The sequence below is a fragment of the Neoarius graeffei genome, chromosome 18, assembly GCF_027579695.1.
Source record: "Neoarius graeffei isolate fNeoGra1 chromosome 18, fNeoGra1.pri, whole genome shotgun sequence".
NCBI classification, from domain to species: Eukaryota; Metazoa; Chordata; class Actinopteri; order Siluriformes; family Ariidae; genus Neoarius; species Neoarius graeffei.
In genome coordinates this window covers 18,661,951-18,677,917 of record NC_083586.1, presented here as the reverse complement: position 1 = coordinate 18,677,917, position 15,967 = coordinate 18,661,951, and the positions used below count along the sequence as shown (strand labels likewise).

Here is a 15,967-nt window from a genome sequence, read left to right as displayed (position 1 = left end):
GGATACAGGTCACATATGGGCAAAAAGATCGGATTTGAGTCACTTCAGCCTGCAGTGTGAACGTAGCCTTAATCGACTAACTGTGGTCTCAACAGCGATGCACGCCTCCCGTCCGAGCCCGTATGGGTATCGGAAACATTAACTTAATTAACCATCCACTTGTGAGACAAAATTGGGCTTTGATTAAAATTATCTCCACAGAATCAGTCTGCATTAACCTGAACTGAAAACTTAAAGTAACTCCATCAGTATTAAAAGGTAGCATGCTTTAAGTAAATCTAAGCCAAATACTTAGTACAGTCTAGAGGAGAGTAAGCAGCATGAAACAATACGGTAAGTGATCCGCTGTCTGGATCAAGTTGAGGCGGGAAAAGTATCCGCCGAGGGTCCCTCATCAACCGATATGGTGGGGAAAGAAACGCGGGGGGTGCCGGCTTCACTGGATGTTGAGCGAGGGCTCCGGTCGAGCCTGGCCATAAAGGTCTCCGCATCTGCCACACTTTCAAAAAAATGCAGCGAGCCGTTGTGTCTAACCTTCAGGGTTGCAGGATATCTCAGGAACGGCCGTAGCCCTCTGTTGGCAAGTTGTTTCCTCACCACATCGAAGGCTTTCCTCCTCTGCGCGGTGTCGTTGCTGTAGTCGGGAAAGAACAGCAGCCTGGATGTCGATGTCTTGTCTGCCCCTCGCTGGTTATCTGGTGTGTAGGTGCGGACGCAAGGGCACTGGTTCCATTGAGAATTTTCTCCCTGTCCTGGTAACGAAGTAGCCGGAAGATGAGGGTCCGAGGACGGCTGGTCTTGTCCTGAGTGGTGTACGATGAGCCCGTTGAATTTCAATTTTCTCCCCAGCCAGGGAGGGGATCCACAGAGGCAAGTTATCTTGTAAAAACTGAATAGCGTTTTCCCCCTCCGCTGTCTCTGGTAGGCCGACAAGTCGGAGGTTAGACCTCCGTGATCTGTCCTCCATCTCCGCGACTTTCTGGCGGAGGTTCAGTAGCTCTTTCTGGAGGTCACCAACATCGTGTTTCACTGCTCTGATGTTAGCCGATGTAGCGTCTAGCCTCCCTTGCAACTTTCTACTGACCTCGGTTTGCTGTGCAATATCCCCGCTAAGTTTGTTCACTGCCGAATTGGAGGCTTCAATCATAGCTTTCAGGGCTTGTATTTCACCGGCCAGCATTTCCTCGACTGGCTCTCTTACAGCCAACTTAACTTTTCCGGTTAGCCTTTCTTCTTGCTCGCGCAATGCTAACAAAATGGCTGCGTTTGAAGTGTCCTCCGGTTCTTGGCCCACAACTTTCTTTTTGCCCGCTGACTCGTCCGTAGACGATTTATTTTTCGCTCCTCTCCCGCTCGACATTATGTAGCGGTATTTAGACGTCAGTTAAACCAAAATAGTTTCCGAATTGTAGGATATTTTGTAGGTTATCGGACTTTTGAGACGGAGCTCAGAACTACACGTGCATCACACCTGGGTAGCCACCGGAAGTCGTGTGTTGCATTATTTAGTTCTTTCTTAAAACACTTAAAGCCAGTATCTCACTGGGCTGCAACAGCTTGCGACAAATCGCAAACGTCATTCGTGAGAGAGTTTCAAAAGTGTCTTGAAACATTGGCAGGGCTTCGCAATTTCTTCGCATGAGTCACAAAGTGTCACTCCTTCGTCGCTGAAATTTTGAACACGTTCAAAAAATTTGTGCAACAAAATTTCTCTCAAAATAGCCGCGAATGCGTCGCCGGTGTCGCAAAGCCATCGCGAACCCTTAAGTCAGTTTCCGTGAGGCTTCCTCTACTTCCCTGCCTGCTGAGGGAAAGCCGAGCTGCGACAGCCTGCGACTAGTTGAAGACACAACAATTGCGGTAAAATATGTGAAGATCGATTCAGTGTGATTCCAAGTGAAAATTGTCGCTAATTCGCATATTTTTATCGCAATTGTTGTGTCTCCAACTAGTTGCGGGCTGTCGCAGCCCAATGAGATACTACCCTTAGATTTTCCGAAGAACATAAAGCCTTTGAGGCTTTCTTCCTTTTCAGACTAATAAAATTCATATATACAGTGGTGCTTGAAAGTTTGTTAACCCTTTAGAATTTTCTCTATTTCTGCATAAATATGACCTAAAACAACATCAGATTTTCACACAAGTCCTAAAAGTAGATAAAGAGAACCCAGTTAAACAAATGAGACAAAAATATTATACTTGGTCATTTATTTATTGAGGAAAATGATCCAATATTACATATCTGTGAGTGGCAAAGGTACGTGAACCTCTAGGATTAGCAGTTAATTTGAAGGTGAAATTCGAGTCAGGTGTTTTCAATCAATGGGATGACAATCAGGTGTGAGTGGGCACCCTGTTTTATTTAAAGAACAGGGATCTATCAAAGTCTGATCTTCACAACACATGTTTGTGGAAGTGTATCATGGCGCGAACAAAGGAGATTTCTGAGGACCTCAGAAAAAGTGTTGTTGATGCTCATCAGGCTGGAAAAGGTTACAAAACCGTCTTTAAAGAGTTTGGACACCACCAATCCACAGTCAGACAGATTGTGTACAAATGGAGGAAATTCAAGACCATTGTTCCCCTCCGCAGGAGTGGTCGACCAACAAAGATCACTCCAAGAGCAAGGCGTGTAATAGTCGGCGAAGTCACAAAGGACCCCAGGGTAACTTCTAAGCAACTGAAGGCCTCTCTCACATTGGCTAATGTTCATGAGTCCACCATCAGGAGAACACTGAACAACAATGGTGTGCATGGCAGGGTTGCAAGGAGAAAGCCACTGCTCTCCAAAAAGAACATTGCTGCTCGTCTGCAGTTTGCTAAAGATCACGTGGACAAGCCAGAAGGTTATTGGAAAGATGTTTTGTGGACAGATGAGACCAAAATAGAACTTTTTGGTTGAAATGGGAAGCGTTATGTTTGGAGAAAGGAAAACACTGCATTCCAGCATAAGAACCTTATCCCATCTGTGAAACACGGTGGTGGTAGTATCATGGTTTGGGCCTGTTTTGCTGCATCTGGGCCAGGACGGCTTGCCATCATTGATGGAACAATGAATTCTGAATTATACCAGCGAATTCTAAAGGAAAATGTCAGGACATCTGTCCATGAACTGAATCTCAAGAGAAGGTGGGTCATGCAGCAAGACAACGACCCTAAGCGCACAAGTCGTTCTACCAAAGAATGGTTAAAGAAGAATAAAGTTAATGTTTTGGAATGGCCAAGTCAAAGTCCTGACCTTAATCCAATGGAAATGTTGTGGAAGGACCTGAAGCGAGCAGTTCATGTGAGGAAACCCACCAACATCCCAGAGTTGAAGCTGTTCTGTACGGAGGAACGGGCTAAAATTCCTCCAAGCCGGTGTGCAGGACTGATCAACAGCTACCGCAAACGTTTAGGTGCAGTTATTGCTGCACAAGGGGGTCACACCACTTTTACCACTCACAGATATGTAACATTGGATCATTTTCCTCAATAAATAAATGACCAAGTATAATATTTTTGTCTTATTTGTTTAACTGTGTTCTCTTTATCTACTTTTAGGACTTGTGCGAAAATCTGATGATGTTTTTGGTCATATTTATGCAGAAATCTAGAAAATTGTAAAGGGTTCACAAACTTTCAAGCACCACTGTGTGTGTGTGTGTGTGTGTGTGTACACATTTATTTATTTATTTTTACAGTGGTGAATAAAATTGATAATCACTATATTTTATTTATTTATAGGTAAAGAAAGCTTTCTTTGCATTAGTGGCAAACGGTTTACGAGCAGCGCCGCTATGGGACAGCAAACTGCAGAGATTTGTGGGTAAGACACATAAATAATCAAGCACACTTTCTCTTGGGTACAAATACAAACCGTATGCAAATCAAACTTCCTTAAGTTCAGAAGTTACAGTTGGAAAGTCATACGCATTCAGGCAGCCAATTCAGATGATAAAATGGCACTTGATCCAGCACGTAAGCGCTTTTATTTTGTGTTTTAAGTGGTTTCACACGTTTTAATGAAGCCACAAGAAAGTAAATTGAGGTCGTAATGTGTGTATATATGTGATGGACGCTGTTTTAAACCGCTTCTAATTCACAATTTATAAAATAATGAAATAATATTGGCTGGCTTTGAGTGGTATATCAGATATACAGCTATGGTGAGAAGTTTACATACAGTGGCACGAATGTCATCTTGGATATGAATGTCACGGCAATATTTGGGCTTTCAGTAATTTCTCTGAACTGTTCTTTTTCTGTGGCAGAATGATTGTCCAGCATACAGCTTTAATTAAAAAAAAAACACTAGAATTTGGTGCACAAGTTTTAATTTTCTTTGGGTTTTCTGAACTCAACAATACACTGACTTAGATTATTAATTCAGAGGTGCTGAAACTTCCAAAATGTCTCTTATCTTGCCAAGGCCGAGGTCTCTTAATTTCCTGTTAGTGATCATGATTGACTATAGCTGGTAGCTTCTCTGTGCCTTCATAAAAAGGGTTTGTTTACAGCACTCATTGTATTGACCAACGCGCAGTACAATGGGGAAAGTCCAAGGAGCTCAGTGCAGATCTGAGAAAGAGGATCGCAGATATACACAACTCTGGAATGTCTCTTGGAGCCATTTCTCAACAAGTGCAAATTCCAAGATCCATTCAAACAATTGTATGCAAGTTATTGTGAGGTGTAGTCACTTTGCCAAGCCACTTTGCTTCAAGAAAACCCAAACGGTCACCCTCAGCTGAAAGGAAATTGGTTTGGATGGTCAGGAACAACCTGGGAACCACCATGGCACAGCCCTGCCATGAACTGGAAGCCGATGGATCACTGTCTACAGTTCAGTGAGTTTTACATCACCATGGACTAAGAGGCTGCTATCCAAGAAATAACCCCCTGCTCCAAAATTCACACCTTCAAGCTTAACTAAAGTTTGCAACTGATCACACGGACAAAGAAAAAGCCTTCTGGAGGAAAGCTGTATGGTCAGATGAGACAAAGATTGAGTTGTTTGGCCACAATGACCACCATGTACAGAGGGACACTGTACCAGCTGGTGGTGGTGGTAGGATCATCATGCTCTGGGGCTGTTTTGCTGCCAGTGGAACTGGTTCATTGCACAAAGTGGATGGAATAATGAAGAAGGAGGACGACCTCAGAATTCTTCAGCATAAACCATCAGAAACTTGAACACGACTTGGGACTTACAACAGGACAATGAACCCAAACACGCATCAGAGCTGGTTGTGGAGGATAAAGCAGGCTAACGAACAAGTCTTGACTTCAATCCTATTGAAAATATATGGACCGTGCTTATAAGTCAAGTCGAATAATTTAATTGAACTCTACCAATTCTACCATGAAGAGTCGTGAAATATCCAACCAGAATTCTGCTGGAAGCTTGTTCATGGTAAATAAAAATGTTTGGTCAAGGTGAATCTTGCAAAGAGACGTTTTACCCAAATATTAGGTGTGCTGTATGTATAATTTTGACCCTGTGTTGATTTCAGAAAACCCAAAGAAAATTAGAATTTGGTGCACAAATTTTAGTGTGTTTTTTTAATTAAATCTGTATGCTGTACAATCATTATGCTACAGAAAAAGAACAGTTCAAAGAAATTACTGAAAGCCCAAATATTGCCATGACATTCATATCCAAGATGGCATTCATGCCACTGTATGTAAACTTCTGACCACATCTGTATTCCATTCAGCTAACATGATATTGAACAAGTTGAAGACGAGTAGCTGAATGGAATATATCTGATATACCACAAAAAAAGCCAGCAAAATTATTATTATTGTTTATACATACACATTCAATGGAACAATTATCGATTTTACAAAAAGTTAAGAACAGGGCGGTAACTTAGCAATGCTGATTCTGATCGAATGTAATTCAGTGTTCTGTCAATCCAATGTACTGTACAAAGTCAAAGTTCTAACAATAAAAATGGTACAAGTCCTAAAAGTCTGAACAACAACCCAACTTATATACAAGCTATGTACAGGTTGACAGTTCAAGTTCAGAGTTACTTTTGGTTGGAGTTAATTGTTACGTTGCAGTTGTTCAAAACAAAAGGGCTTTACTGAGTGAAGTCCACGAGTGAAGTCCTCTTGGAAAAGTCTCCGTCGCTTTTCCTCACCTCCAAGTAGAACTTTATATTTCCGCTATTGCTCTCTTTTCCAGTTTTTCGATGTCCGTTGGTATGTTTTTCTCTTGTAAATATGCGGGAAGAACATCCAGTGAAGTTTTGGTAGCCTTTCGGGTGTTCAGCGCGTCTTTCTCTCTAAATCTTCCACTTTTAACGAAGCAAACCTCTTGGCCATGTTCGTGTACAAACTGTCAGTCACTCACTAGCGCAGAAGTTTTACGTCTCCGATGTGTCTCTTTTCCAGTTATTCGATGTCCGTCGGTATGTTTTTCTCTTGTAAATATGCATGAAGAATATATAACGAAGTTTTGATAGCCTTTCGGGTGTTCAGCGCATCTTTAGTTTCAGTTTATTCGTTTAGTGCTTCATCCGATCACTGAATTAACCCCGTCTTTTCTCTGCATGCGCAGCAGAAAAGTTTTGTCATTGGATCTTTGTGTCGTCTTGACAGCGTGCAATATTATAACAATATTGCAGGCTCATTCTCCATTGGGGAGAGTGATGTAATACATGCAGTATAAGCAATACGATGACAATATTGCATGCCATCAATGAACCCACTAGAAGGGAATAGAACACACGTTTTTATTCCATGGAAAAAGTGTCCCGTATGTATAATAATGCCAATGACCTAATGCTGCTCCTCGTTTGAGTTGATATTGCACAAGAAAATGTGCTTAATGTCAGAATCGCATTGTAACAGAAACACAATTCTGTTTTTGGCAAACTCCGCCCCATTTGCGCAAATCCAAAGACTACTGTTTCTGATCAAGTTCGTAGTTTATTTCATAGAGGTTTGAATTTGACTCAACTATGATACTGAATATGATACGATATTTATATTTTCAATATTTATCACCGTTTCCTTTCTTCCACGATGTGCAGGCATGCTGACCATCACAGACTTCATCAGCATTCTCCATCGCTTCTATAAATCCCCAATGGTCAGTAGAGACACCAGACGTGTTCAAGAAATACAGTAGTTCAGCCAAATATAACACTTCCACAGTGTTCACCTCTTTCCAAATATTTTTAACGAAACATCTTTGGTATCTGAATCTTCAGAGCTACGGAGTAACATCATAGGATGGTCCATCGAATACTTTTCACATCCAGCGAACACTGTGCATTGTGTACATTTCTGAGCCAAACTGTTTCTTGAAATTTCCTGTCTGAAATGTTTTATTGTCTTCACCCCGCCAGAATAATTTTCCTGTTTGTTTGTTTGTTTGTTTGTTTTTCCGTCCCTTAAAGGTTCAAATTTACGAGCTGGAGGATCACAAGATTCAGACATGGAGAGGTGATTCATTTCAAAGTAAATGAGCTGCATTATGTCGATGATATCAGGCTGACTGTATATGAGAACAACTACTGTATATTCTAATAGGCGAGCAAGCTGTGGCATTTTTTCAAATTTCCATTAAATTATAACAAAACAAATGTTCAGAGAAGAGAAATATCTATTACATTAATGCTTTTTTTTCATTTCTGTTTTTGTCCGTTATATTAACTTTAATTTTAGTGCATTTCATGTGGAATTAATTGCATTTAATATTTCATTTTATGGATTTTACTTTCAATTTTTAATCGCCGTAGTTTTGTAAAAAAAAAAAAATTATCAATGTTTTCCATTTCCTACAGAAATGTAGTTTGGATTAAGTTTTCTAGCTATAAATTTTTTTTTTTCCCAAACGTTTTATTTTTATGTAATTTTAATTACAGAATTTTTTATTTCCACATTACACTTATCAATGAACTATACCAGTAATAGTTCAACTTAGTGTTGGTTATATACAGTGGGGCAAAAAAGTATTTAGTCAGCCACCAATTGTGCAAGTTCTCCCACTTAAAAAGATGAGAGAGGTCTGTAATTCTCATCATAGGTACACTTCAACTCTGAGAGACAGAATGAGGGGAAAGAATCCAGGAAATCACATTGTAGGATTTTTAATTAATTAACTGGTAAATTCCTCGGCAAAATAAGTATTTGGTCACCTACAAACAAGCAAGATTTCTGGCTCTCACAGACCTGTAACTTCTTCTTTAAGAGGCTCCTCTGTCCTCCACTCGTTACCTGTATTAATGGCACCTGTTTGAACTCCTTATCAGTATAAAAGACACCTGTCCACAACCTCAGTCAGTCACACTCCAAACTTCACTATGGCCAAGACCAAAGAGCTGTCAAAGGACACCAGAAACAAAATTGTAGACCTGCACCAGGCTGGGAAGACTGAATCTGCAATAGGTAAGCAGCTTGGTGTGAAGAAATCAACTGTGGGAGCAATTATTAGAAAATGGAAGACGTACAAGACCACTGATAATCTCCCTCGATCTGGGGCTCCACGCAAGATCTCACCCCGTGGGGTCAAAATGATCACAAGAACGGTGAGCAAAAATCCCAGAACCACACGGGGGGACCTAGTGAATGACCTGCAGAGAGCTGGGACCAAAGTAACAAAGGCTACCATCAGTAACACACTATGCTGCCAGGGACTCAAATCCTGCAGTGCCAGACGTGTCCCCCTGCTTAAGCCAGTACATGTCCAGGCCCGTCTGAAGTTTGCTAGAGAGCATTTGGATGATCCAGAAGAGGACTGGGAGAATGTCATATGGTTAGATGAAACCAAAATAGAACTTTTTGGTTAAAAACTCAACTTGTCGTGTTTGGAGGAGAAAGAATGCTGAGTTGCATCCAAAGAACACCATACCTACTGTGAAGCATGGGGGTGGAAACATCATGCTTTGGGGCTGTTTTTCTGCAAAGGGACCAGGACGACTGATCCGTGTAAAGGAAAGAATGAATGGGGCCATGTATCGTGAGATTTTGAGTGAAAACCTCCTTCCATCAGCAAGGGCATTGAAGATGAAACGTGGCTGGGTCTTTCAGCATGACAATGATCCCAAACACACCGCCCGGGCAACGAAGGAGTGGCTTCGTAAGAAGCTTTTCAAGGTCCTGGAGTGGCCTAGCCAGTCTCCAGATCTCAACCCCATAGAAAATCTTTGGAGGGAGTTGAAAGTCCGTGTTGCCCAGCGACAGACCCAAAACATCACTGCTCTAGAGGAGATCTGCATGGAGGAATGGGCCAAAATACCAGCAACAGTGTGTGAAAACCTTGTGAAGACTTACAGAAAACGTTTGACCTCTGTCATTGCCAACAAAGGGTATATAACAAAGTATTGAGATGAACTTTTGTTATTGACCAAATACTTATTTTCCACCATAATTTGCAAATAAATTCTTTAAAAATCAGACAATGTGATTTTCTGGAATTTTTTTCTCATTCTGTCTCTCATAGTTGAAGTGTACCTATGATGAAAATTACAGGCCTCTCTCATCTTTTTAAGTGGGAGAACTTGCACAACTGGTGACTGGCTAAATACTTTTTTGCCCCACTGTAGATTGATTTATTTTATTTGCTATATTCGTTACTCTGTCTGCTTGTCTTTTAGATGTTTACCTGCAGTACTATAATCAGAACCTCGTCAGCATCAGACCTGAAGCGAGGTAACTTCAGATCGCACGCCACAAGACTCCAATAACAAAAAGAGACTGCGACTGTAAAGTTGTACGCCTCTAATTCTGGTTTCTTTCACAGCCTTTTCGATGCCGTTTATTCCTTACTGAAGCACAAAATCCACCGTCTGCCTGTCATCGACCCCGAATCTGGGAACGTCCTCCACATTTTAACCCACAAGCGAATTCTCAAATTCCTGTATATATTTGTTAGTAAGACCATTTTAACTTATCGTCATTATAATTTTATCCTCATTCTTTGCACTACCCTTTATATTCTGAGATTGCAGCGTCGCAGAAAACTTCCTGTTTACTTCCTGGTTTTCCCCAGTTCCTACTCCAGGACTGTCTTGGCCACACACCTTCATAATTATTTCCTTTGTCTAGCTTTATTCTATAATCATTTTAAAAAAAAATATTAATTTGGTTGACTGTATTGCATGTATTAATGTGGTTTAAGCTTATTTCCATTTTTTAGGCTCCCAGTAGTCTTTGGATTTCCCACTGGTTTCTTGACTTCCCAGTGGCCTACAAAGCTTGTGATTTTCTGAGTGGTTGGCTAGTTTCCTTGTGGTTTCTTGGCTTCCCAGTACCTGCTACTTTTTTTTGAACGGCTTCCTGTTTTCCCAGCAGTCTTTAGTTTTCCTGTTCCCTTTAGCTATCCCAGGCATTCCCAGTGGTTTGTCGGTTTCCCAGTGGTCTCTTGGCTTCCCAGTACCTACCAGTTTTTCACTGGCTTCCCAATTTCCCAGTCTCTTTCTGGTTTCCTGGTGTTTTTTTTTTTCTTTCTAGTGTCTGTTCTGTTCTCTTCTAGTCTTCACAGTGACTTCCAGGCTTCCCTGTACTTGCTAACCTTTCCAGAGGCTTCTTGGTTTCCCAGTAGTTTTCCCAGTACCTAGGCATCCTAGCCAGTCCTGTCCAGTTTTCTGTTTTTCATATGGCTTCTGGTTTTCCCAGTAGTTTACTGGTTTCCCATTTATTTCTGTCTTCCCAGTACCCTTTAGCTTTCCCCCCTGGTTTCTTAGCTACCCAGTACCTTCCAGTTTTTTGAGTAGCTTCCAAGTTTCCCAGTAATTTCTTGGCTTTTGGGGGTTTTCCTGATTTCTCAGTAGTTTCTTTGTTTCCAAAATGCCTTCCCCTGTCCCAGTCACTTCCTAGTTTCCCAGTTTTCTAGGTGTCCTCCAGGTTTCCCAGTGATTCCTGAGTATGGCTTGTTAACTGTGCATGTCACTACCTTGAAGCCTGCTCTATATTACGTACAGAGAGCCACGATCCCAACACCACAATTTCTGCAGAAGAAAATTGGAGAAGCAGGAGTGGGGACATTCAGAGACATCGCCACCATCCAGCAGACGGCCACCGTGTACGATGCTTTGTCCATTTTCGTGGAAAGACGAGTGTCTGCTCTGCCTGTGGTGGATGAAACTGGTAACAAACTCACGACTCAAAGCCAAGCAAAATTAAAATCACTAATAAGTAATTTAGCATGGTCCTTCAATTATTATTATTAATTTGCCATTTTGTATGTAAAAAATATACAAGTAATGATTTTTTTTAATATATAAATAGTTTCTGTACTTACTGCATACAGATATCGAGGCAATATCAGGCTTTCAATGATTTCTTTGAAATGTTCGTTTTCTGTAGCAGAATATGGTTGCACAGCATCTAATTAAAAAAAAAAAAGAGGTGCACAATTTGAATTTTTTTGGGGGTTTCTGAAATCAACACAATCAAAATTATACATACACCCACTTAGATTATGAATTCAATGGTTCTGAAGGTTCCAAAATGTCTTTTAACTTGCCAAGGCCAAGACTTCTTAACTTCCTGTTTGTGATGATGATTGACTGACTACAGCTGGTAGCTTCTCTGTGCACAACATAAAAAGGATTTGATTGACACTCGTTGGATTGACCAGCACCCAGTACAATGGGAAAGTCCAAGGAGCTCAGTGCAGATCTGAGAAAGAGGATCATAGATTTACACACTCAGGAACATCATCTGGAGCCATTTCCAAACAAGTTTAGATTCCAAGATCATCAGTTCAAACAACTGTATGCAAGTACAAGTTATTGGGAGGTGGAGCCACTTCGCTGAGCCACTGTGCTGGAAGACTTAAACAGTCCCCCTCAGCTGAGAGGAAATTGGTTCATCTGGTCAGGAACCATCAAGGCATAGACCTGCCACGAACTGGAAGCTGCTGGAACAGTGTCTACAGTCAAGTGACTTTTACATCACCATGGACTGATTGGTTGCTGTCCAAGAAAGAAGCCCCTACTCCAAAATCAACACCTTCAAGCTCGACTCAAGTTTGCAGCTGACCACACAGATAAAGAAACATCCTTTTGGAGGAAGGTTTTTATGGTCAGATGAGAGAAAGATTGAGTTGTTTGGTCACAGTGACTATAGGAACACTACCAACTGTAAAGCCTGGTGGTGGTAGCATCAGACTCTGAGGTTGTTTTGCTGCCAGTGGAACTGGTGCATTGCCCAAACTGGATGGAAAAATGAAGACCCTTAATCCAACAGAACCTAAAAAGCCCAGTGAATGGGGGTCAAATTCTGACCACAACCGTGTGTATGTGTATATATATATATATATATATATATATATATATATATATATATATATATATATATATATATATAAAATAGCACCTTTAGGAAAATGTACTTGTGTATTTTGTTCTACCTAGAAATGGCAAATTCAGATAATAATAATAACTTTCTGTTTTCTAGGTAAGGTAGTGGCTCTTTACTCAAGATTTGATGTGATAGTAAGTAAAATCTCAATTTCTCAGTAACAGTATTTTGTATGTGTTTCACAAACATTCCACAATATTAAATGTAACTATAAACAGATTTAAAAAATGCATAACACTTGTAACCGCTGGCGATGTCCCATGGTACGAGAGGAATAAACTACTTCAGGACATACTGTTATAGGAAAATAATCAACTTTGGCATGGTAACAGGAGCTCCGCCTCATCACACCTCTCTGCCGTTGATTATTTTCCTGTAACGGCACTTCGCCAGGTGTTTTATTCCTTACTTTACAATTATAAACACTCAGAAAATGTCAACAGGTATTTTTGAGGTAAATATGATGCTTTAAAGTGTACTTGTAGTGAAATTTTAATTACTAGCTATTTCAAAAGATCCCGTATGATACCAGTGGTTCCGTCACGTAACGTTCGTCATAAGCTCTTGTCAAGTACGCTTGAGTTTTAAGTCACTGCTCCGGCAGTCAGGCATGGTCAGCGACACGTTGCCTCCTTCATGGGCTGTTCCGGCACCGGTAGTGACGCACAGTCGTTGGTTTGTCCGATTGTCTGAGAGAACACATTATCAACCGATCTAAGAAATAGAAGAAATATTTACACTTACTCGAGCGTTCATCATCAGTGTCGCAGGTCTCAAGATTGAAGCTAATCGCTGTCCTGAATCATCCGAAGCGCATAAAATCCGCGCGCCATCTCGCAACAAGTTTTACCTCCAAATAGCCCGAACTATATCGGACAGATTTTATCCTGTTTACGGTGGGCGTTCCCACTGCGAAAGAGAAACCAATCGAAACCGAAAGAGTGAACGCGATCATCAAGCCTGTGTCCAAAATCGCTCACTCATTCACTACTCCCTATCTAGAGAATTACTATATAGACTACGGGGTTTCCCATACATAGACCATTGTGTGGTGCAGCGCCACACAATAGATTCCTATTGCCACACAATCAGACTCGCAATTTTGAAAAAAAAAATTCCGTTGCGTATCGTTCCGTTCATTCATAGTGCTCTTTCTTCTCGTTCACGCACACGCACGCACCCACACACACAGAGAGAGAGACGGAAAGGCGTGTACACAGGCCTGCCGTTGCGCATATACCCGGACTGCAAGTAGGCCTGTTAGGCTAATTAAAAATAATGCAGCCTTCCCGATTCGCCTTCCAACCCCTTATTTTAAAAGGTAGCCTACGTCGTGCTCGTGATGAGCTTTATCATAGCCTTCTTGGCTTACAGGAAACGAACATCCCTGAGTCAGGCTATAAACCAATTTTGATGCATACAGTAGCAGCTTGATGCGAGGAACCGACCTTATTGCATTATCCCGTTTATCCCGCTTCAGCATTCATGCAAGTTATTAATAATGGCTTGACATTCACAATAAATAAGGATTTCCCACTAGCCTAAATAAAATGTTATACTCGCGGGGATGCCTAGTTGATGCTATCTGAAGCATAAAATCTGAATATTTTAAGAAACATTCTTTATTGGCGAAGTAGAATTGCAAACGGGATTTCTCAGCTATGAATAGGGTAAGCACATAGAAATTCAGTATTCCTTTGTATATTTTTTTGATGTAATGGAAATTTTTAGTGCTTTGATGATGACCTCAGGAATAGGCTCCAAGGGGAACACCTGGCAGCCTGCTTACGAATCTCCATAAATGGTCCCGAACCCAATGACTTCCCTTACGATAGGGCACTTGAGTTTTTTTTTCAGGAAGCCACGCAGAATTAAATGTTCTGATAGGGCATGCAGGCTTTGCACCAATTAGGGTTATGCTTTTTCATTATTGTTAGTTGCCTTGGTGTTACCTTAAGTGGTTTCTTACATCTAATTATGATATTATTTTGTTGTTACATTATGCTATTTATTTCATTTTAGTATTGGTTGAGGTAAGTGTTGAGTTCAATATTTAAAATAAAAACCTCCAGCTTGTTTTTTGCAATTTATTCCTTGAATGTCAACTAAAGAATGATTGAAAGATTGCCACCAAAAAGGCAAAAAACTAAACTTTAACTTCAATTTTGGTGAGTAATTTTCATAAATTTAAAAGACAGGTTTTCCACCAACATCAAGCCCAGCAAACTAATGGCCTGCGCTGTAATGTAAAGTTGGGTCGAGGAATGAAACCAGGCAGGGTTCTGGTAAAAATTGTTTTAGCTGTCTTCTCTTAAAGAACTTAAAAGAATTGAGATTGAACTGAATAATCTCAAATGCTTCTTGTAGCTTTAAAATAGTCCCAGCAGGTGACTCTGAAGAAAAATACTGTGTGTTTGAACCCCGCCCGCTGTGTAAACTTTACATACACCCCAATGACCGACTCCACCGACCGCCACGACACCACCGTGCACAATTCCCTCATCGGCACAGTGGAGCACCACAAATTGCTACCTGGTCTGTGGGAAACACTAGATTATATAGTGAGCTCATTGGTAAAATGAAAAATGCTTTCGGACACTAGTCCGTCGCGCTGGTATTTACATCATTACTGTTGCACGATTAAAACGTGCCAGATCAGGCAGCTGGTGGGTTTTCAAAATAATAAACACATCCATTTATTTTTTTTTCGCGGCCCGGTTTCTATCAAATCGTGCGCTCTGATTGGCTCGTGAGCGGTCTGGAATCCTAAGATCCAGACCCCAGTTACGGACCTTTGACGACTCGCTCGTTCACAACAACAACAAACATAGCAGCAATTTTTTTTCAACATTTTTGTCGCCTAGATCAGGGAAGTGATCTAGATCAAGTTTTCTTTTTGGAAAATTCCTAGCTGACATAGCTTGTCAAACAGGTTTTTGATGAGCTTGTAGCAGGTTTGTTCTAAATATGGTTTTCCCTTTCAGGCGCTCTCGTTTTCTGTTAGAATTTGGTAAAGAAAAAATAAATACATTATTTACCAGCTTAAGGTCGGTCTGTATGGTGAAATACCGTGACCTCGGCCTTGAATACCGACCTCGGCCCAAAGGGCCTCGCTCAGTACTTTCAAGACCTCGGTCACGGTATTTCACCATACGGACCTCCCAGCTGGTAAATAACTTTTTTTTTCGCAGTCCGGTTTCCATCAAATCCTGCGCTCTAATTGGCTGGCAAGCGGGTCCATATACTACGATACGGACCCCGGTTACGGGCCTCTGGCGACTCGCTCGTTCACAACAACAACAAACATAGTAGCATTTTTTGTCAACATTTATCTTTTTTTTTTTTTTTTATAAGATTTATTGATGATTTATCAAATTTTTGCCAGCATTTCTCAGGAGAATAGCATTAATTTTACAGCATGGATAGCGATAACGACAGTGTTCACAGCGAAAGCGAGTTTTACTCCCCTGAGGAAGAAGAAATAAAAGAAAACATTTCAGGAGAAAGCTAAAAACCTCTAACTGTTGCTAATGTCGAGCAAAAACATGGCTGAATCCTGAATGACTCCTATTTGTATAAATAGGGGACTACATAGGCGGCAAAATGTAGTTTTTTTTCCTGCCATGGAAGTGCACTTGTATAACGAGGAGGAAGCCATTCGCAT

The 15,967-nt window shown here is 41.0% G+C and overlaps 1 protein-coding gene across 4 annotated transcripts in view; it reads left to right on the top strand.

Annotated features, from left to right (window-relative positions):
* Positions 1–15,967, top strand: part of prkag3a (protein kinase, AMP-activated, gamma 3a non-catalytic subunit) — a 41,905-nt gene that overhangs the window by 18,961 nt on the left and 6,977 nt on the right. For 3 of the 4 annotated variants that reach the window (XM_060898488.1, XM_060898489.1, XM_060898486.1), the window contains 7 exons: positions 3,727–3,808; positions 7,026–7,084; positions 7,395–7,455; positions 9,594–9,648; positions 9,740–9,866; positions 10,920–11,085; positions 12,400–12,437. In XM_060898488.1, coding sequence (XP_060754471.1) covers positions 3,727–3,808; positions 7,026–7,084; positions 7,395–7,455; positions 9,594–9,648; positions 9,740–9,866; positions 10,920–11,085; positions 12,400–12,437 — 588 coding nt within the window. The remainder of the gene's footprint in view (positions 1–3,726; positions 3,809–7,025; positions 7,085–7,394; positions 7,456–9,593; positions 9,649–9,739; positions 9,867–10,919; positions 11,086–12,399; positions 12,438–15,967) is intronic. The other variant, XM_060898487.1, reaches the window with a different exon arrangement.